This window comes from Cuculus canorus, chromosome 7, assembly GCF_017976375.1.
Source record: "Cuculus canorus isolate bCucCan1 chromosome 7, bCucCan1.pri, whole genome shotgun sequence".
Lineage (NCBI taxonomy): Eukaryota > Metazoa > Chordata > Aves > Cuculiformes > Cuculidae > Cuculus > Cuculus canorus.
The window spans coordinates 27,715,632-27,734,844 of NC_071407.1; the positions used below are offsets into that span (position 1 = coordinate 27,715,632).

General features: G+C 38.7%; 1 protein-coding gene across 2 annotated transcripts in view; it reads right to left on the reverse strand.

Moving 5' to 3' along the window:
- Positions 1-19,213, reverse strand: part of OGDHL (oxoglutarate dehydrogenase L) — a 55,788-nt gene that overhangs the window by 15,942 nt on the left and 20,633 nt on the right. For both annotated transcript variants that reach the window (XM_054071951.1, XM_054071950.1), the window contains exons 6-16: positions 17,942-18,096; positions 15,673-15,819; positions 14,989-15,079; positions 14,305-14,484; positions 13,796-13,924; positions 13,238-13,417; positions 12,823-12,975; positions 11,433-11,535; positions 10,707-10,835; positions 8,224-8,374; positions 4,925-5,052 (exon numbers count right to left, since the gene is read on the reverse strand). In XM_054071951.1, coding sequence (XP_053927926.1) covers positions 4,925-5,052; positions 8,224-8,374; positions 10,707-10,835; positions 11,433-11,535; positions 12,823-12,975; positions 13,238-13,417; positions 13,796-13,924; positions 14,305-14,484; positions 14,989-15,079; positions 15,673-15,819; positions 17,942-18,096 — 1,546 coding nt within the window. The remainder of the gene's footprint in view (positions 1-4,924; positions 5,053-8,223; positions 8,375-10,706; positions 10,836-11,432; positions 11,536-12,822; positions 12,976-13,237; positions 13,418-13,795; positions 13,925-14,304; positions 14,485-14,988; positions 15,080-15,672; positions 15,820-17,941; positions 18,097-19,213) is intronic.

Below are 19,213 nucleotides of genomic sequence, written 5' to 3' on the forward strand. Positions count from 1 at the left end.
CAGAACACTGTGCAAACTTTGAGTTTAAAGGGTTAACTCACACGGCTAGAAACAAAGAGAACAGGTTTATGCCATGGGGAAATCCAGCGGCAAAACAACCAGGCTGCAAGACATAGTTTTCAAAGAACAAAAAGTACCGAATCTGCGCATCCAAAGGGTGTCAGAGACCCACCAGACAGCTCCCAAATCCCGGGCAGACACTCGGGGCTCAGAGCCCACCAGGATCAGGACCCAGCACAGCAGCTCAGTAGACCTCCAGACTGAGGAAGTAGAGGAAAGAAAGATACACAGCACTTGACTAAGGTTGCAAAACTAATGTTTTAATTGCTGAAGTTCATTAAGGTCCCTAGCTGACAGGCATAGCAGAAATGCTTGTTTCTATTAGTCCAGTTCCTGCTGTGCTCCCTTACTGTTCTTTCATCACTCCACCAGAGAAAGAGGTGTTGCCAAGCAAAGTGGCAGTTTACACAGCATATTCTGCCGTGTTTTTCCCCACAGCACTTTTCATGACTGTCATAAGAACTGCAGTTTTTCAATTAATGGAAGTAAGGCTATAGCTTAATTGAATATGATCTCAAAGCGACTTAAGGCATGAATGTCAACTAACGGTTATAGAGAGCTTATCAGTGTAGGGATTTAATGTCAGAATGAGGAAAGCTACAAAAGCAGATCTGTGCTATGGTTAACAGAAATTCAAAGTACAGGGACTAGCAGAGGGATATGCATCCTTTCACAAACACAAACATAACCCAGAAGAAAGTGAAGTTAATACTTCACTGACTAAAGAGAAAGGCATGCCTTCTTAGAGCTCCGTACAGATACTATTGAGAAGCTGGCCCTTGGTTTTTACAGTCTGTCCTATTTCCTAACACAATTTCTGACAGGCAATTGTATTTGCTACTGCTAACCTTAAAAACACATTCTTCTGCATGATTTGTAATACTACAGATTTCATCCTAGGAGTGAACTGCAAAAAAAAGTTTAAAATCAATACCTGTCCCCTTCCGTTTGTCATTTGCTTTAAAGATGACCTTCTCCCTTAAAAAAAACTATACTCTAGGTCTCACGGTTTAGGAAATTGCTGAACTATGCACTAGTTCCAAGCCTATTTTGTCTGGATGTTCCATGGAAGTTCCCAGTACAGGATGCTACAGCCCAAGATCTCTCAAAGCCAGTACTGAACCTGACAGAGAATCACACCTCCTGGCTGAAGATTACAGAACCATAGAATCATTAAGGTTGGAAAAGACCTCTAAGATCATAAAGTCCAACCATCAGCCCAACACCACCGTACCTACTAAGCCACGTCCCAGAGTGCCATATCTACATGTTTTTTATACACCCCAGGGATGGTGACCCCATCACTTCCCTCGGCAGCTTCTTCCAATGCTTTACCACTCTGTCAGTCAAGAAATTTTTCCTAATATCTAATCTAAACCCCCCCTGGTGCAACTTGAGGCCATTTCCTCTTGTCCTATCACTAATTACTTGTGAGAACAACACTACACCAGTCATCCTGAGGGCAGTAAACACAGACAAGAGATCCTCTCAAGTATTTAAAAACTGCTGAAGAGGGAGCATAGAGTGCCTGTAAGTTACTTTTGCTTTTCTCCTCTGTCTAGATCAGCAAATAAACTCAAACTTCATTGCTTAAATGATCTCATGCAGCCATCACTTATACTCCCAGACATTCAGTTTCAGTGAAAAGGAAAATTTATAGCTAGATGAGCGGATCCACTATTAAATTGTAATGATCTGTATGTAGTTAAAAATAGCAGACATAGGATGTCAAACAAAATTATCAGAGGATGATAAATACTCTGATATAATGCTCCAGAAGACAGAGTCCACAGCTTACTGTATACAAAACACAGGGAATTGTTAGAACTAAAAGTTAACAAGAGTGTCTTTGTTTTATTTCCATGTGAAATCGGTCTTGTCAGAGTATCATCTTAATGGAGCAGTTAGACCCTAGGTGTTCCCAACCAGCTCAACAACATCTTAGTGCAAAGCTCACAGCTCTGTACAGATGCCAGCTCTTGGCTTATGTATCTGCCAAGGAAATAATCTATAGTTTTATCATGTTGGGCTGTTCGTTCCCTTTTTACTTAGCTTTATTTCACAGAAACTGAGGGAATTCCCAAAATGCTCCTGAGATGCTGCATGTTAACACACTCATAAATTAATTCTTAACACCTTTTTTGTCCCCCTTTATATCATCTCACACCCCTTCCACTCCACCCCCCAACAAATACTTGAAGGTACTGATCCCAAACTATGCTGATCCCTCGCAACATGCTTAATAGTAGAAACAGCAAATAGAGAAAATAAAGCATTGTGGGGGTTCGCTATTCCTGAACAATCAACCCCTTGAGCTAAGAATGCTCACTTATTCTTCCACACACTAAAAAGGAGAACCAGTAATGTTAGCAGTCAACCAAGTAACAATTCGAATAGCTCCATTTTGACTGAGAAGCTTAACTAGAAGAGACATGTTCACACACTGCAACTTATCCCAACACACTCTTCTCTATGGATACAAACCACAAGCGTAAACACATTGGAGAAGGTTGATAAGTAAAAGCTAGCAAGGGAGAAGTCACTTAATTATAAAATCACTTCAAGATAGAAACATGGCATTTTTAGTTAAAAACAAAAACATCACTCATCAACTTTTTCTGTCAATTTAATATCCTTTGCTGTTAGAAAGCGTCTCAGACACGAGGGATTTAAAGTTCTTAGCAATTAAAAATGTCAACATTGTCAGTTTTGAAGAACCTGTCATCACATCTCCTGAAGAAGAATTACACAGAAATGGTATTCTATTTCCAGGGTTTGCACACATCCGTATTTTGCCCTATCACTTGTAATCAATTAAAGTTATTAAAGCAACTTTCACATTTCTGCTGTGAGGGAAGGAGAGAGCAACAGTAAGCAGGGTGACATCAAGAAAAAGAAAGAAAGAGTGAGCCTACTTTATGAGTTTTTTAAAGAAAAGAGCTGTGGCAATAAGAATTGCCCTTCACACCATGTCAACACCAGGCTTCCTAGGCCTAATGAGGTGTAATTTTTGGAACAAAATCAAATTTAAACCATTTCCTGACGTTTATTACTTTCACATTTAGACACATTATTTGAATGTAAAAAAGCCCAGACCACACTGTGAGAAACAATAGGAAATGGAAACAAACAAACAATCACTTTTGGACATTCAATTCTTACTTTTTATCTACGCCAATTCCTTTTCTTACGTTGATATACACCCTCTTTTGCACTCTCCTATTTAGAGTTTCCATTTACATGTAACTGTATTAACTTCAAGAGATGCAAACCCCTGGTCACACCAATTCTGCCACAGAGGTAAGAAAAATACCTAAAAAAAATCTCAGCTCTTCAGTCCATGCTCCAACTCCTCAGTTTTACATCATTTTATTTCTAATATTATTAGCAATAGGTAGCATATGTAGAAATGACTACATGATCAAATATTTCTGGAACCTTGAGCAAGCAGCTATCAATTACCATTTTTATCTACTACAATGTTTCATCTCTTCCTTTCACACTAGCTTTGATATAGATATGAAAGACTATTACATTATTTATCCACAGAATCAATAACATTTTTGATAAATTATTAGATGTATTTGTTTTGCGCTCCACATTCTTCTCGCCACCCTCATTTTGTCAGAGTGAGATTATCCATTCTCTGCAGCTGAAGGTAAAATGTCTGTCCAGTATCAAAATATAATTCACTATGATTAATCTCACCACTAACAAGAATTTGTTTTCTTGAAATAGCACATTCAGAATAGCAGTTCAGATAGGGCTAGGGTGGATTTTTATATCTATATTACAATGTGTAGCTGATTTTGACAGTTCCTCACCTTTAAAAAAGCATTAGGTGCATTAGATTCCAGCATTGCCAAGATCAACGACGACAGATGGGTAATATCAGCTGAATCCCATAATAGTGAACTGTATGGATGCTTGTCTAAGAGATGCCAGAATATCTGATATCCTGATGTATTTCTGATATCCATTCCGTATATAACTGTTTTACAGCTTTTTCCCACATTCTTGCTAAGCTCTGCCTCTTGTATAGTTATGCCATTCTCTGAAATTCATCTTCTGTCATTACTACATAATTCCTGTTGAATACTAACGAGACCAATGCTAGCTTATTCTGCAACTTCTCCATCAAAAACTGCTTAAGCCTTTCAGTTTATAGTTTTGAAGTACAAGCATGTTCTAAGCAGTCTAAGCAAATAGGTGTATCAAGCACAAGTACACTGAAACATGCAAATTGATATGCCTGGTACCACATTCAAAAATTAAACAAAAAAAAAGAAATAAAAACACAAACAAAAAAACCCAGCTGAAGATTTCCCCTCTAATTTTTAATTCATGCTAGTATATCAAAACTAAAATATACATTAAAAATACTGTAGGAAGAAAAACAAGAGCTTGGCTTAAAGTTTATACTATAATGAGTTTACAAAAACCCTTCAAGGTAAGATTTGTCAATGGACAAATCTTACAATGAACAGGGCAAATTTGTTTAATCTCTTGGTAGAACTATTTTTTCCAGTGGTGAAGTGGGCGGTGAAGTCAGTTGAGGCATTTTGGTTGGATTTTCGGCCCCTGTTCTGCAAATCCTGACTTCCACAAAAATGATACAAAACTGCTATGAATATGATAACGTCAAATTACAACAAAGGCAGGTTTTGCTTATGTATAAATATCACTAGCAAAAGGGGGCTTTTGTTTGTTTTGAAGCTTGGGAAACTCAACTAATAAAATACAACTTTGTAGCCAGGAGGAAGACTGGAAAAAAATTCTTCCTTATTAGCAGTCATCAGTTCCTACATCTTGTTTGAGACTACTGAAAGACAATCAGACCTGTCAGGTAGTCACCCAGACGTACCTAAGACCCCGTACTCGGAAAGAGAGCTGTTGCAGACAGTGTAGGGCGCCTGCTGCTCCCAGAGGTGATTCATGGGAACGCACGTTCTCTTGTCAACTTCTTGATCATGAAGCACATGGTGACGGTGGCTGCAAAGAGGCATTGAAAGGAATTTATTAGTTAGGAAGAACCTTGGGCTTTAACACAGCTATTTTCAAAAATAAACCATCAAGGCTATGTTTAAGAAAGCATGCAAGCAACAGAGTCATCTTTGCTTTAAACAACCCTCTGGTTTGGCTGTAACCTATCAATATCATCACACACCTAAATACAGTCGCTGCACCAGAAATACTTGAAGGGACTATGCAGGCTTGTTCCCAAGCACTCATGGAAACTGAAAAGACCTCATCACTAGTAGAACTGGAGGAGGAGAGGGGAAGGAGTGAGGAGGTTGTTACTATAGACTGATTAAAGCAAGGAAATAGAGGAAGTAAAAAAAAGTTATTAACATATTAACACACTGCCTCCCTGGCAAATTCTATTAATCTTTTCCTTAAAACAACTGTTGTTTGTCTTGTATGCAAAAATTTAATCTAATCTAATCTCAGCACCAAGAAGTGACGCAGTTGCATCCTCTTTCCTGCTATTTCCACTCGCATGCACCATTTACAGTTCTCTAGAACACCATTAATCAGCATTAGAATGGGGCACCAAGGAACACTACTGAAAGAGAGATGACTGAAGTAATTACTGTAATCCATTAACTCTCTGAGCAGACTAACTGAGTGAATCACACCAATATGGCCAGCTTTACAACCGCTAACATAAGGACAGTTATACTGGTAACAGCTACTGGGTATTGTATAGCTGCCAATGCTGAACCGAAGACCCAATCTTTTTGTACTTTCCTTTGCTATAGTGAATGCCAGCGAAAGAGCTCTGAAATGTATTTAGAAGTCAACAATATAAGCCTGGGAAAAGATAGGATCTTCGAAGAACAGCACAGGGAGGGAGAGGAAAATACACACAGCAGAAAATACACACAGCAGACAGCTGTTAGGCAGAAATAATTTTTGCCACTGACATTTTATTTTTGTCATTCAACCGAAGACTTCTTGAACATGGAGTTTCGTGTTCCCCCAGCCAAAGATGACTACAACGAGCATAGATAGACAGCCAGAAATATACAGACACGTAGGTCAGGTTTTGCTGTTACGTCATTGTCAAGTTTACTGACATCAAAGCAGTACAGAATCAAGTTTCTCTCTCCCTGTTTCCTTCCCCTCTGCACAGTGTGTCTCCAAGATGAGAAGGGGCTCAGTCCTTCTACCTGCAGCTTTGATAATGTCAAGCACTGAAATAGGAAGAAAGCATACTGAATACTGACAGAAAGCACTACTTTCTAGACAGCTCTTCTAGAAGCTCCAAAACAATGAAGGCACCCCCATCGCATTGTTTTCTTTATGGCAATGCAGTATCTTCAGTTCTTCCCAAATTCCAACTGATACTCCCTCTTGAATTAGTCCCACAGGTTTGAGATATTATGTACTTTGAGGATTTGGGTGACAAGAAGGGTCTTCTCAGTACAGAAAGAGGATAAAATCACATACACTTTGTACGTGTTTGAAATGTGTTTTTTTCCCAATGAAACTGCATCAGCATTTGTAAATGTCTTCAGTTATTAGGGAAGTTTATCACCTTTCTTGTAAATGACAGAGAAACCAAATGAAAGCTAAAAAAGAGCAGCTTTACTAAGAAATGCAGTATCTCTTAGATGTGCTTGTATCGGAAGTTAACTTTTCTACGTAACCCTCTGATGAAATCAGCCTGAATATGCTACAACAAGCAGAGTCTTACATATTTCTAAAGTACTCTCTTCTGTTTAACAGCGTAGTTGAATATTCTCTAATTTCCTCAGGTCAGGGGCATTTTTTCACTCTCTCCCTTTACTGTTCAGCTGCCCTATCACATTCATAACAAAAATTAATGATCAGACCACAGGCCAGTAAGTTGTAGATTCCACTGCCCATTGGGCAAACTCAAAGGCCAGCAGTAAAGCAGAACCAGGTTACTATAAATCAAACATCCGCAGCACCAGCTTCAGTCCTGAACTCCACAAGAATTTATTTTAATGCCTTTTTATGCCTTTTCTAAAAGACTGAATGATAAAATCCAGCTGACGTGGGAATCCTTAGCTAGTCTTCGCCAATCTGAAAACGTGGATTTTCTTTTTTTCCCCCTTATATCACCATGAGCACAACAAATATTATTATCTTAAACAAATCTGGATGATAGTTCTAGAAAATTCTCTTCTACCCATGAGAGAACTGGGAATACAGAGAATCAGTATTCTCCAGACAAGTCTACAGGTGTATGCTAGACGCGACTAAGCACTCAACTGAAATAGGTGGGTAAACTCCTGATCAATGAACACGTGTGTTCCTCCCCCAGGAGATGCTCACTGCTTTACAAGACCATGGTAGTGAAATCAAGGAGGATGAGAAATCAGGGGTGGAGAAAGTGGGTGGAAAGGTGTCCAAACAATTTTGTTAAACTGCCATTAAAATGAGAGCAAAAAGAAGAAATCCCAAAAGACTGGATACCAAATGAAGCTCAGCACAGAAAGAGACACCGCATCAGAGAAGACAGGCATCAAGATTTATCTCCCTTTTCTGTAAGCTTTCACAATGAAGCACAGTGCAGCTGCTAATTCATTCATCCCCAGCAATGGGCTTCGCATCGAAGGCTTCAATTAAATACACCATTAACATTTTACTCCATGGAGAATCAGGTAAGACACCAGAATGGTATATATTTCTACCTAGTGATCAAATTCTGCTTTCATTCATGCTCCACAGTCACTAAAAGTCTTGGTACAAAGGATCTTGATTCACTTTTAAAACTCTTGCCAACTGGCAATGTGTTTATTCACAGGATACCCAAGTTCCAAGCAGCCCCCACTGGAATGGTATTTAAAAGACTTCAGAACCTGCAGCAGCAAAGATCTTTTTTTTGCTTCCCAGCAATTAGATAGATGGCAGCTGAACTTTCAGCTAAAAGGCAGGAAAAAAAAAATCATTTCTGCTTTTCAGCAAGAGAAGGAAGAAAGTACCTAAGAATGCCTGTTCTACCTTAAATACAATTCTTTAAAATGCTGTTTACAGTGACAGAGGAGATTTGATTATTCCCCACTGCCAGAACCTATAACATCCAGAAGAGCCTCAAACTTCCCCTTCCTCACAGAAGGCCACATTGTTTAAGAAACGTCCAGGTGTTTCTTTAAGTATCAGACAGCATTTAACAGTTATGTCAGTACTTACCTAAAAGTACCCCTCTCCACATCCTGTCCACTTAGCCGGACATGGATCCCTTCTTTCAAAACAGAGCCAAAGGCCATGTATTCCGCTAAGGCCCAGTCAACCACCCTGTTCTTAGTCATCTCCAAGCGGGCTTTCAAAATCCGAGAGAGCCCTAATTGGAATAAAGACCAGAAATCAATGGACCTGCTTCAGAGATATTTTATATTCACATTACATTCACTGTCCCTCTTCACCACTGGCTAAGGTAAACACAAGCCCTAACAGGGTCAAAAAATTGTTCTTCTAGAACTAAACTGCTAGCATAAAATAACATGTTTCACAGCCAAAGGGTTGCATAATATTCCTGCCTTGGTTTAGAAGAAAATAAGATTGGCAGCATCAGAAATTACTGAGGACAATTAAAAAGACTCATGGTGAAATACTAATTCTTAAAGATTTATTTTCACACCTCTAACACCAAGCACTGTTTTATAAGGGAGTGAAAATATTGGCTCCATGATTTGTTCTTCTGACTTTCTCATTTTTTACTGGCATTTGTCTTACTGGAATTCTGGATATGTTACAAAGAGAGACAGGTCAGACTAATCAATACAGTAAATATCATATAAATAGGAACTTGTGGCAGCTGCCAACAGATATTCAGTTTGTAACCAAAAGCTGGATTTTCACAGTGGAGATTTTATAACTTGGTAAGCCACAACACAAGTTACAACACTGAATTTTGAAGAGATTAAAACTTGAAAGCTGCATACGGGCGCTTCCAGCGTTGAGGCTATCAGCTTTATCTATTCAGTGTCACTTGACACCATCTTATTTTCCCATCTGCAAGCTGTCCTATTTGTTATTTTCCCATATTTTCCATCGTTACTTTCCCCATTTTTGCAAAAATTGTCCCGCTTTCTTTCCAAATAAAACTATTCTCTGAACAAAATTATTTCATTTTAGGTTAAAAAAAAGGCAAATAAAAAAATTTGAACATTTTTCTCTTTAGAATATACTAAACATTCAAGAAAACGAAATTACCTCCCATTTTTTTGTTGAAAGACTGCAAGATATTAAGTTGTTTTGTTCTAGTGGAAGGACAAAGTACTCCAAAAGGCGCTCTTACTTTTCTAATTATACCAAGATTTTCTCTTTCGTGGCCTTTTCAACTACATAAAAGAATCTAGCAGGCCAAAATTTGCTTTCAACCATAAATTTATCTTAAATAAGGGCAAGTGTTATTTAGCATCAACAGTTAATCAAGTTAAAGAAGACACTGTCTTACCTTTTTAATTAGAATGTCTAATATTAAATTTTACTGGCTGACTATAATTTCAAATTTATCAGTGTCACAAAAAAGTGCACAAATGTGTAGGAGAGTTTTAAAGTTCATCTATTAATTATATCTGCTCAACAAGCCTGCAATTGGTTACTGGGAACACCCTATCATCATTACTTGTAAGTGTGTTTGATTGTCCCAAAGGAATACAGACACACAGAACACGTACAGCAGACATTTTATTCCTCAATGGATGACTCTGAAGAAGAAAAGAGATTTTAGCCAGAAGGAAAAGCTCTTTGTCCTGATTCTGAGTACATTCCCTGCCAGATGAAAAAAGATTCTTAAGCAAACTGTCTCCTTGTTTCCCCATGGAATGAATATGTTATACCCCGAATAAATAATAACACTCAGGATATCTTACCAGGCCATGAATGAATATGTTATATCCTGTAGAGCTGCTAAACTTCAACCTGACCAGAGAGTACAAGAATTAACTCAGAACTTTGACACCGTGCCAGGGCTCCCAGTGAGATGGGCACATCTAACTTCTCCCTGTAATAGGTGCCAAACTTGGAACTAAATCTCTTCAGACCAAAGGCTAAGACTTTTTTGGGAAATGCTAAATCTGTGCTGTCATTGACGCTAAACGGTAAGTTGAAAGAATAGCTCTGTCTGAATTTGCCCACAGAGTCCATTTAGCTGTACTAAAATTACACTCATGGTGTATCAGCAGTGATGCCAGGTCTGAAAAAACCAAGCTATATTCCTGAGTGGAAAGTTATATAACTACAGGAAAAGCATGTAAAGTGGACCTCAAATTACCACTGGTATTATCATTAAAAAAAACATTAATAGTGCTCCTTGAGATGGGTGCCATACTTCCCAGTAAGTTCCACAAACATGCTGTGTAGAGCACAAGGACTTGAAGAATGAAAGGAGGTATTAACTTAATGTTACAAAGAGACTTTCACCTCCCACAGAGGAAAATCTATTTTAATGAGGTCGGGAACAGAAGTGGCGAGATACTCAAAGAACAGTATGCTGAGAGCAAGCAGCAGGACCTTAACTGTCACGTTCTCCTTGCCCATAGGGTGGAAGAGTTAAAATAAAAGTCACAGGCATTTTCCTCTTCGGGAAATGGCCCAACAGCAACTTGTGTGCAGAAATATAAAACCTGAGCAAGAAACACAGCCACTGAGAAACAGAGACTCCAGCTGACCTGCATGTATTTTGAAGTCTTTGACTGGCACTGAACTAGCTACATTGCCAATGTGAGTCAGCAGGTCTTCCGAAATGCCAGTTGGAGGACAAGACATGCTCTTGGGTTCTCCATCCACATTAAAGAATCCTGGAAGTAAAAGATTTGGTGAGATGTTCAAGGACAGATTAAGAGACACCTACACTACCTACAATTTATTTAAAACCTCACAACTCTCAAAAGACATTGTAAGCAGCAGCTCAAACCTTGTTCTTCCCCTCTCACTGGGAGACACAATCATTTTGATTGTCTGCATGAAAACTTGGTCTTATAGGCACACAGTGATCAGGTTTGTTTCTGCTTTCACTCCCTGTGAAGTCCAAATGCATGGGCAAAGGTGGCCAATAAATGGCACATGGCACCTCAACCCCTCAAAAAAAAAATGGAGCATGAGACATACTCGTCCTTCCTGAAGGCACAGACAGTTAATATTACAGGAAAAATACTTCTCTGCTGAACTGAAAAGACTTATTTTTCCAAGCCATACCTTACTTCGCATGTTCCTTAAGAAAAGCAACACTTTCATGTTGATGTTTTATTTACTATTAACAGAAGCAAACCAAAGGTCACATACTGCATTTTAAAAGAATCCTGTCTTATAAAAACCATTTAAGAGTCCTAGGGTATGGACTCAAAACAGAAGCATGACGATATTAACACTAGGGTAAGTAAAAGGACACTTCTTACCAGGCCATGGTGAATCAAGCCAGTGCTTGATATGTAGGATCTTGTTATCTTTAGACCTAGCATACGCTTCTTCACATATTCTATCATACTTCGCAATTTCTTCCTGTACAACAAAAACTTTCTTTTTAAAACAGATAAACAGAATACCTTTGTATCTTACAGATGTCACCTACCATTTTAGTATGATAAAAACATTTAAGAAGAAAATTTAGCTACAATTATGCAAACAAACATTTTAATTTTATCTAGGATCAAACTGCCTTCTAGAAACATGCTTATCCACATTACTCTAGATCTAGTATTCAGTTTATTAGACAGTGTTACAAAGGAGACTACCAAGAGCTGAAGCTGCAAGCTGTACACCAGAATGAGACAGAATTGAAGTGCCAAACATCACTTCCAGCCACTATTCTAGAATCGATATTATCCAGCTCTCATTTTTCAGGACAGAAGCTCCTAAAGACTAGAAAAGATCCTCCTAGAAAATTAGTCTGGCTGGGAGAGTAAGGATTTGTTTGCCACACCTATCGCTGCAGGAGATACAAAGGCAGAATGCCCTTCATTCCAAAACCACACTTAAGATACTGAGGTAGTTAATCTTTAAAGTAATTAATGGCAATGTTGAGCTCAGTTTGTTCAGCAAAACATCCACCCAGGATCCAGCCGCCAAAGCCCATGGCACACTCTTACAATGAATCAGGATAGCTAGTTCTGCATGAACCGTGGTCATTCTTGCGGATAACAGAATGTACCTACACAAGCTGCTTATTTGTTGACCTGCAGTACAGTGCCACTACACAGTTAGCCACACCTTCTCAGAAGACCCTTTGTTGCAACTGCAGTCTACCCATTCACTTTCCAAAAGATTAAGGAAAGACCTAACCAGCTTAATACAGACTCTACACCTCATCCTTCTGCAATATTCATCTCCGAACTCAGTTGAATTATTGCAAGAAAATTTAAAAAGTTAAATTCATTTTATTGCATTATTGCTGGACACAAGCCAGCCAAGGTTATCAATATAAAGCTACAGATATATGTGCAAATATTCAAATTCTGTCTTACTGCTGAATCGAGATTCTAGAGATGAAGAACAACTGACAAATACATCCATCTCCAACATTCAGATCTGATCACCTTTTACAAATCTCAGAACTGAAGCAGATTTTTTTCTGTGCAATATGTACTAATTACTTCACAGCACTGTCAGTCCTTTTGTTACAATGCTATCTATTTTACATGAAAATCTAAACCAATTTGAATCAAAGTGTCAAAGGGTGAAGACTTAACACAGTGATGAAAGGAAGGTTTTTAAGCAGACATCACACAGTGACAGCTGTGTTTCCTACTGACAGCTTCTTAAGATCCCTTTAACTCAGTTGACGTGTACCTCAAACTCCTGCAGTGTCACAGTCCCATCTGCAATCAGTTTGTCAGCATACTTCTTCAGCACCGGCACCTGCTTATGAATCTGCTTGTACATTAGAGGCTGGGTAAACATCGGTTCATCCATTTCATTGTGCCCCCTCCTACGGTAACAAACCTACAAAGGGAAAGATTGTTTCTGTTGGTAAGGAAAAGTGGAATCTCTCAATTTACACAGTTTTTACAGAGATTTTAGGAGATTTATGGTATAAAACCATTTATGGATTATTGTAGGGCTGTTAGTAGTTTGTTTTTTTTAAATGAAGAAACTAAAAGCTATTAAAATCAAAATGTTTATTGACTGGGTCTTCTAAGCCACAGAAAAACAAAAGAGCAGCACATAGCACACAGAATGAAAAGTTAGGAAAACCAAGACTTACCAAGTCAACCACCACATCTTTATTGAATGTGTTTCGCCATTCTGCAGCTACACTACACACATACATCACTGCTTCAGGGTCATCGGCATTCACATGAAAAATGGGAGCATTGACCACACGAGCAACATCAGTAGGATACGGAGATGAACGGGCCATACGGGGGTCTGTGGTGAAGCCAATCTAAAGATTCCAGAAACTTCCATTAAAATGTGGGCATCTACCCCTACTTTATTTTGAATGCTTGAGGTTCCTATTTAATAGTCATTTACGCAGGAGTAGTATCAGCTTTTTAGTTTGGCTAGGTTCTTTTTGCTCCCTTAAAAACAAAATAAAGCAAATCTAATCCAATTAAGTGTTATAAAGGGAATTAAATAAATGCAGGTGATAAAATATTATCACTCAAAGTTGGTACTTGTGATCATTTTCAAGACATCTCAACCAACCTAAAGAACAGAGGGGAGGGACAATGAACCCAACTAATAAAAAAACAAGAGTAAAAAGAAACACAGTAGCAACTCTTCCCTGGACAAATTGATTGGAAAATGCTATTCTTGTTACCTGGTTGTTGACCACAACATGAATAGTGCCATTTGTGGTGTAGGATGGGAGGTCACTAAGATGAAATGTCTCATAAACCACTCCTTGTCCTGCAAAGGCAGCATCCCCATGTAATAATATGGACATAACCTAAGAGGGAGGGTAATACACACATATCCACACACTTATTAGAAAGCAGAATTGCAATTTAAGCTTCTCAGCAGGATTTCTTTCCTTCATATATTTCTCTACTGCTTATAAAACAGAACTGTATTTTCACAATACACCACACACTTATCAGCATCCTGCTGTCTTTGCTCAGTTCTCAAATAAGTTTTAAGCCTACTTCCTGCAGTTACCCTTGAGCTACCAAGTCAAAAACCTTATCTAGTTCAGCAGGTGATATAGCCCTCTCATGAAGGGGGAAGAGAGGAAGACTACAAGTAGTTTTGTATCATAGAAACTGTTTTTATTAAAAATAATACGAAAAACAACCAGTAGGAGTTACTACATTAAAAAAAAAACACTACCTTTTTCCCTGCTGTATCCCCTCGATAAAACTGTTCAGCTTTTGTCTTCCCTTGCACAACAGGATCGACTGCTTCCAAGTGAGAAGGGTTAGCCATCAGGGACAGAGTGATTTTCTTGTTTGTTGCTCTGTTGATCCTCTCATGGTACATTCCCAGGTGATACTTTACATCCCCAGATCCCTAACATGCAAGATGTAGTGTCAATTCAGGAACGTCATTCATACTGGCTGCATCCGATTGATTATACTTAAAATTTGTACTTTGGTCTGAAATATGTACCTAGCTGATTGTACATCAGTATGCACTATGGGTTTGACAATGTAATTTCAAGTTGGAACATTGTTCCTATTTTATTATCTTAGCGTCACTATCCAGTATTGGATAAATATTTACAGAATACTAACACACATTTCATTCAGATGAAGCAAAGTAAGATGCTTAGAGATCACAAACGCAGTCAAACAATCTGGAACTTACATATCTACCTTCTAAGACACCTTCTGCATGTCAGGGATACAGTGTAGTCTTAAAATCTGTTAAGAAATGTCACCAAATAATATTCCTCTAACTAGAAAAGAAGACAATGCACTTCAGCAGCTGATAATGCTATTTTCATAATAACCATGATCAAAATGACTAAAAATGTTGACCACTCTATACAGACCTATTGAAGAAGCATCTTACCTCATCAGCTGCTTCCAGTTTGGGATCAAACTGACAGAAGATCTGCTCCAGCTCTTTTCGGATTACATTAGCCAATACATTCAGCCTACCTCTAAGAAAATGCCAAACATAGTTATGTGTCAAAAAATGGTAATACCAGAGTTAATAGCATAAAACTTATAAAGCCAGCAAGCCATCTCTGTCAGAAATTTGCAAGTAAGATGTTTATTTCTAACTTTTGAAACTGAAACACTTCATTCTACACTTCTCGTCCCATTGCAAAGTTCCTCCAGTGCATCTCCACAGATGTTTTATAACACGCAGTTACTCAAGTCTGAGAAATTAATTTTGTAGCTATCAGTTTTAACATTACGACAGTAATAATTTATTAAAGCAGATCGCAAAATTAAGTCTGATACTATCTCATCAAGCTTCCTCTGTTCTAGACTATATGCAATGGGATAAACTATGGCTGCTGCCACATTTCCTTGTAGCTTCAAAGTATACTGGAACGAGTCTTTGTCAGCCTTTACCTGTGAAGCCTGTAGCCTTCCATTGACAGGGATTTCTTACAGTTCTGCGTTTCTGTTACTTGCTATGACTGACTCATGCAACCCTGCCTTCTCTAGTATCAACTTCATTAATAATATTCTAGAACCTGAAACACCTTAAGCTCATTTCCTGAGGGGCTTCAATTGACATTACCTGTGGGGCATTCCCATTATAACATATTCAATTCCCATTTCACTGGATTTATCGATGATGGTCTTCAGTGCAGGAATCATTACTTCACATCCTTCCAAACCAAATCTCTTCTCAGAAGACCACTTGCGAGCAAGGAAGTCTTCAAATCTTTTGCCAAAAAAGAAAACAAACAAAAAAAAACCCAACAGAGAATGTTTGCATTAAGATCATGTAGAAAATACTTATTGTCAAACAGCTTTTGGCAAATAAAATTACATTACACTGCTTTAAGACATGTATGAATACATGTTTTTAGGCCTTTGGAAGTAAGTCATATGTAGGGAGGGAGACACGGGAGAGAATGTAAGTCATCTTTCTCCTCCATCTGAATATTCAACAGGGCTTTGAAACAATTCAGAAAAGAAGCATCTTCATCTGAGACAAAATTCAAGTTAAACTCTGCTCCCTCGCATGTATATGTCTTTTCCAGCCTAACCAATTCAAATATACATTGACCGCTGGTAAGGCAGAGTAACAGCAAAGGAGCCTCTTCTATGGATTGAAGAAGACATAACAAAGAACTTGTATTTTCTGGAAGTAACAATTAAAAACTTGTGGGAACACAGTTGAAAGCACGCCTGATTCATAGGTCCTGTTCACTGGCAGAGCTCCTCAAGACTCTGTGATGTAACGGTTGTTAGCGTGCCAAGCACTACGATGCTGGTGTCTCTGCCTCAGCCGCAGCAGGAGAAAGATATCAGTCCTTGACAGCTCTATGTTCTTTCATTCTTTAATGCATTTGGGCCAGAGGCAATATGAGTGGTTAAAAAGTACCTTCTTACAAACTCTGAAAGGATTATATGTTGGAAAGCTTGGAGATACAAGAGGCAAAGAAAATACATCTTCATGAAAATAACTGTGTTGGTTACATCATCTGTGCAATGCCTCAACTGATAACACTGCCATAATCCATTAATACTCAACTTATTCCTCACTTAAAATTCTGGCATTTACCTCTTCAGATTGAAGTCCTAAAAGCAGTGAAAGGAAGAGTTGCTAAAAGACTCTCCCTCAGCTCATCCATCAATACCCTTAAAACTCAGGCATCTAAGCAACAAGCCAGACCCTCAGCTGAGCTATGCTGCCACAGCTCCTTGGGGAAGTCTGCAGGGCTGTGTTAGTTTACATAAACTGAAAGTGAGGTCCCACACGAACAGCAAGTTCTATAGGGCAAATCAAAGTGGTGATTGCACTTGCTGTTCTTCTACTCCTTGCAGCTACAAGTTATGCCAGTACTGGACAAGCAGAAAACTCATTATTTGAGGCAAACTGCCGCCAAGGGTGCAGTACTACAATATTCACAGTCACATCTTGCAAGTCCCCTGTAAGTCCACAAGGGCTGGCAGGGGCGTTGGAACTGGATGGCCTTTAAGGCCCCTTCCAATCCAAACCATTCCATGATTCTATGATCAGCATCTGATGTTGTTCTGTCCCTATTTTCTGAAACAGGCTATGAATCTTTAATGTAGACGCATATTACTAGTCTGTTGAAACAATTTCTCTCCCAGCTTATCTCCACAAGCAAATGAAAGCATTTCCAGATATGCCACAAAAGGCTGCATGAGTGTTACAGACCATAACCTGCCTTTCAAGAAAAGAAAACACTGACAGTCACCACACAGATCCTGCCATACACCACAGCACACATTTTCCTTTGATATTGCAGCCAGGTTAACTACACCCACCTGTGGAAGCACCACCAAGTATATGGAAGATTAACTGAGACTAAGATAAAGCATGAAGCTGGTATCATGCATATTAGAATAAACATTATTAAAAAGATCAGGTGTTCTGAACTAGACACACAGAATAATGAATATTCAATGTGTGAGAAGGCTAGGCTAGAAAAAAACACCTGGGAACAAGTGAATTGGAGATATGACTGAAAACAGTCACAAGGGTGTAGAATAGACAAAATCAAAAACATCCTGTTTGTCTGAAGTTCAGAAAACCAAAGGGCTGTATAAAGATTTGCCTGAATGAGAGAAGCCAGTAGTACTTTCTTAATTTGACTCCTGTATGCCGTGCAGATTAAAAGAATATGCTTGGAGAAGACTACAAGGTCTTTATCTCCTTCATTGCTGCACCCACCTGTGATCCAGATTTCACTTAGACTCTCTCCACTTCCACTTCAGCAGAGTTTACAGTGCACACCAGCTCCCGACCAGCTCCCCACAGCAGCCTACACCCAGTCAGGACAGAGCAGTTTCCCAGCACCACCCCATCATACCTCATTGAGCGCACCAGCCTGGCCAACAAAGTCCTTTTTTCCTCATTAGTAAACTTCATAACACCCGGCGTCTCAAACTTCTGCCGGATCCATTGGCACTGCTCCACATCATTGATGAACATAAACTCCAAACCGATGTGTTGGCAGTAGGTATTCTAGGATGTAAAGGCACCAAAACAGAACCCTTAGGAGTTAATGGGCCACAAAGAAACAAATACATTTTTTTAAATTATATTTTCTATTACTCTTCTGAAAGCTATCTTGTCTTCTTCCTCTTCCACCGCATCTTCCCCACACTACTCCTACAAAGTAACATTCCAAAATTTTTAATCTTAGAGATAATACATTCCAACTAGCCCAATATCCCTGCCTTAAACTGACTGGCATATTTCACCTAACTCCCTACCATTCTTACGGGCAGAAAGGAGACTTTTCTTTAGAGGCACCAGTGAACACTTCAAGTCATTTATCAGAATCAACCCTATCTTTTTTAAATATCATCTAAATTTGGGGAATAAAGAGAACGAGAAGAAAGCTATGAAGCCTCACACAAATTATCTGATAACAGTCAAGTCTCAGCGAACTGGAAATCCAAAAAAGGAGCCAAGCAGCTGAGACAGGAGGACAGGGAAAAATGCAAAGATACTTCACGAATTTAACCTCCTTGTTGCATTTTTTTTTTCACTTTTCTTTTTCTTACCTTAAAAAGAATATTCCAAATATGCGCAAAACACAACTCAATAGATGTAAGACCTAGTGTGAGTTTATTTGGAGCCAAAACCACTCTGAGCATATAGTATGTGCTTTCTACTATCTCTGAAAAGGAATTTTATGTTAACTTCAATGAGAAAAATCCAAAGCTCTGGAGAGAAGAGGGAAACCAGAGGATTATTTCTCTTTAACACAAATCAGGTTCTTGAGGCTTTTAGATTTTGCAGCTAATTTTCTCCATTTATTGGCACATTAGAATTTTAAGGATTCTCTCTTGAACATTTCTGCACAGACATGCTAGAAGTGCAAAAATCAAAAAGCAAATAGAGAGCTCAAATGCATAACAGATGCTGTGGTTTAACAACTTACTACACTTCAGCCAAGCTGCTGCAAACAGTCCAACGTGCAAGTCAACACATTCTCTCACCTTTGCAACATGTCAAAGCCATGAGCCCCTGTGTGCCCCAAAATTATTCTATTTTTACATTCCTGTAACTAAATTCTGTATTTCACTCTTTAAAACATTTCCTCATCCCTTGCCCTTTTTACTGCAATGGATTT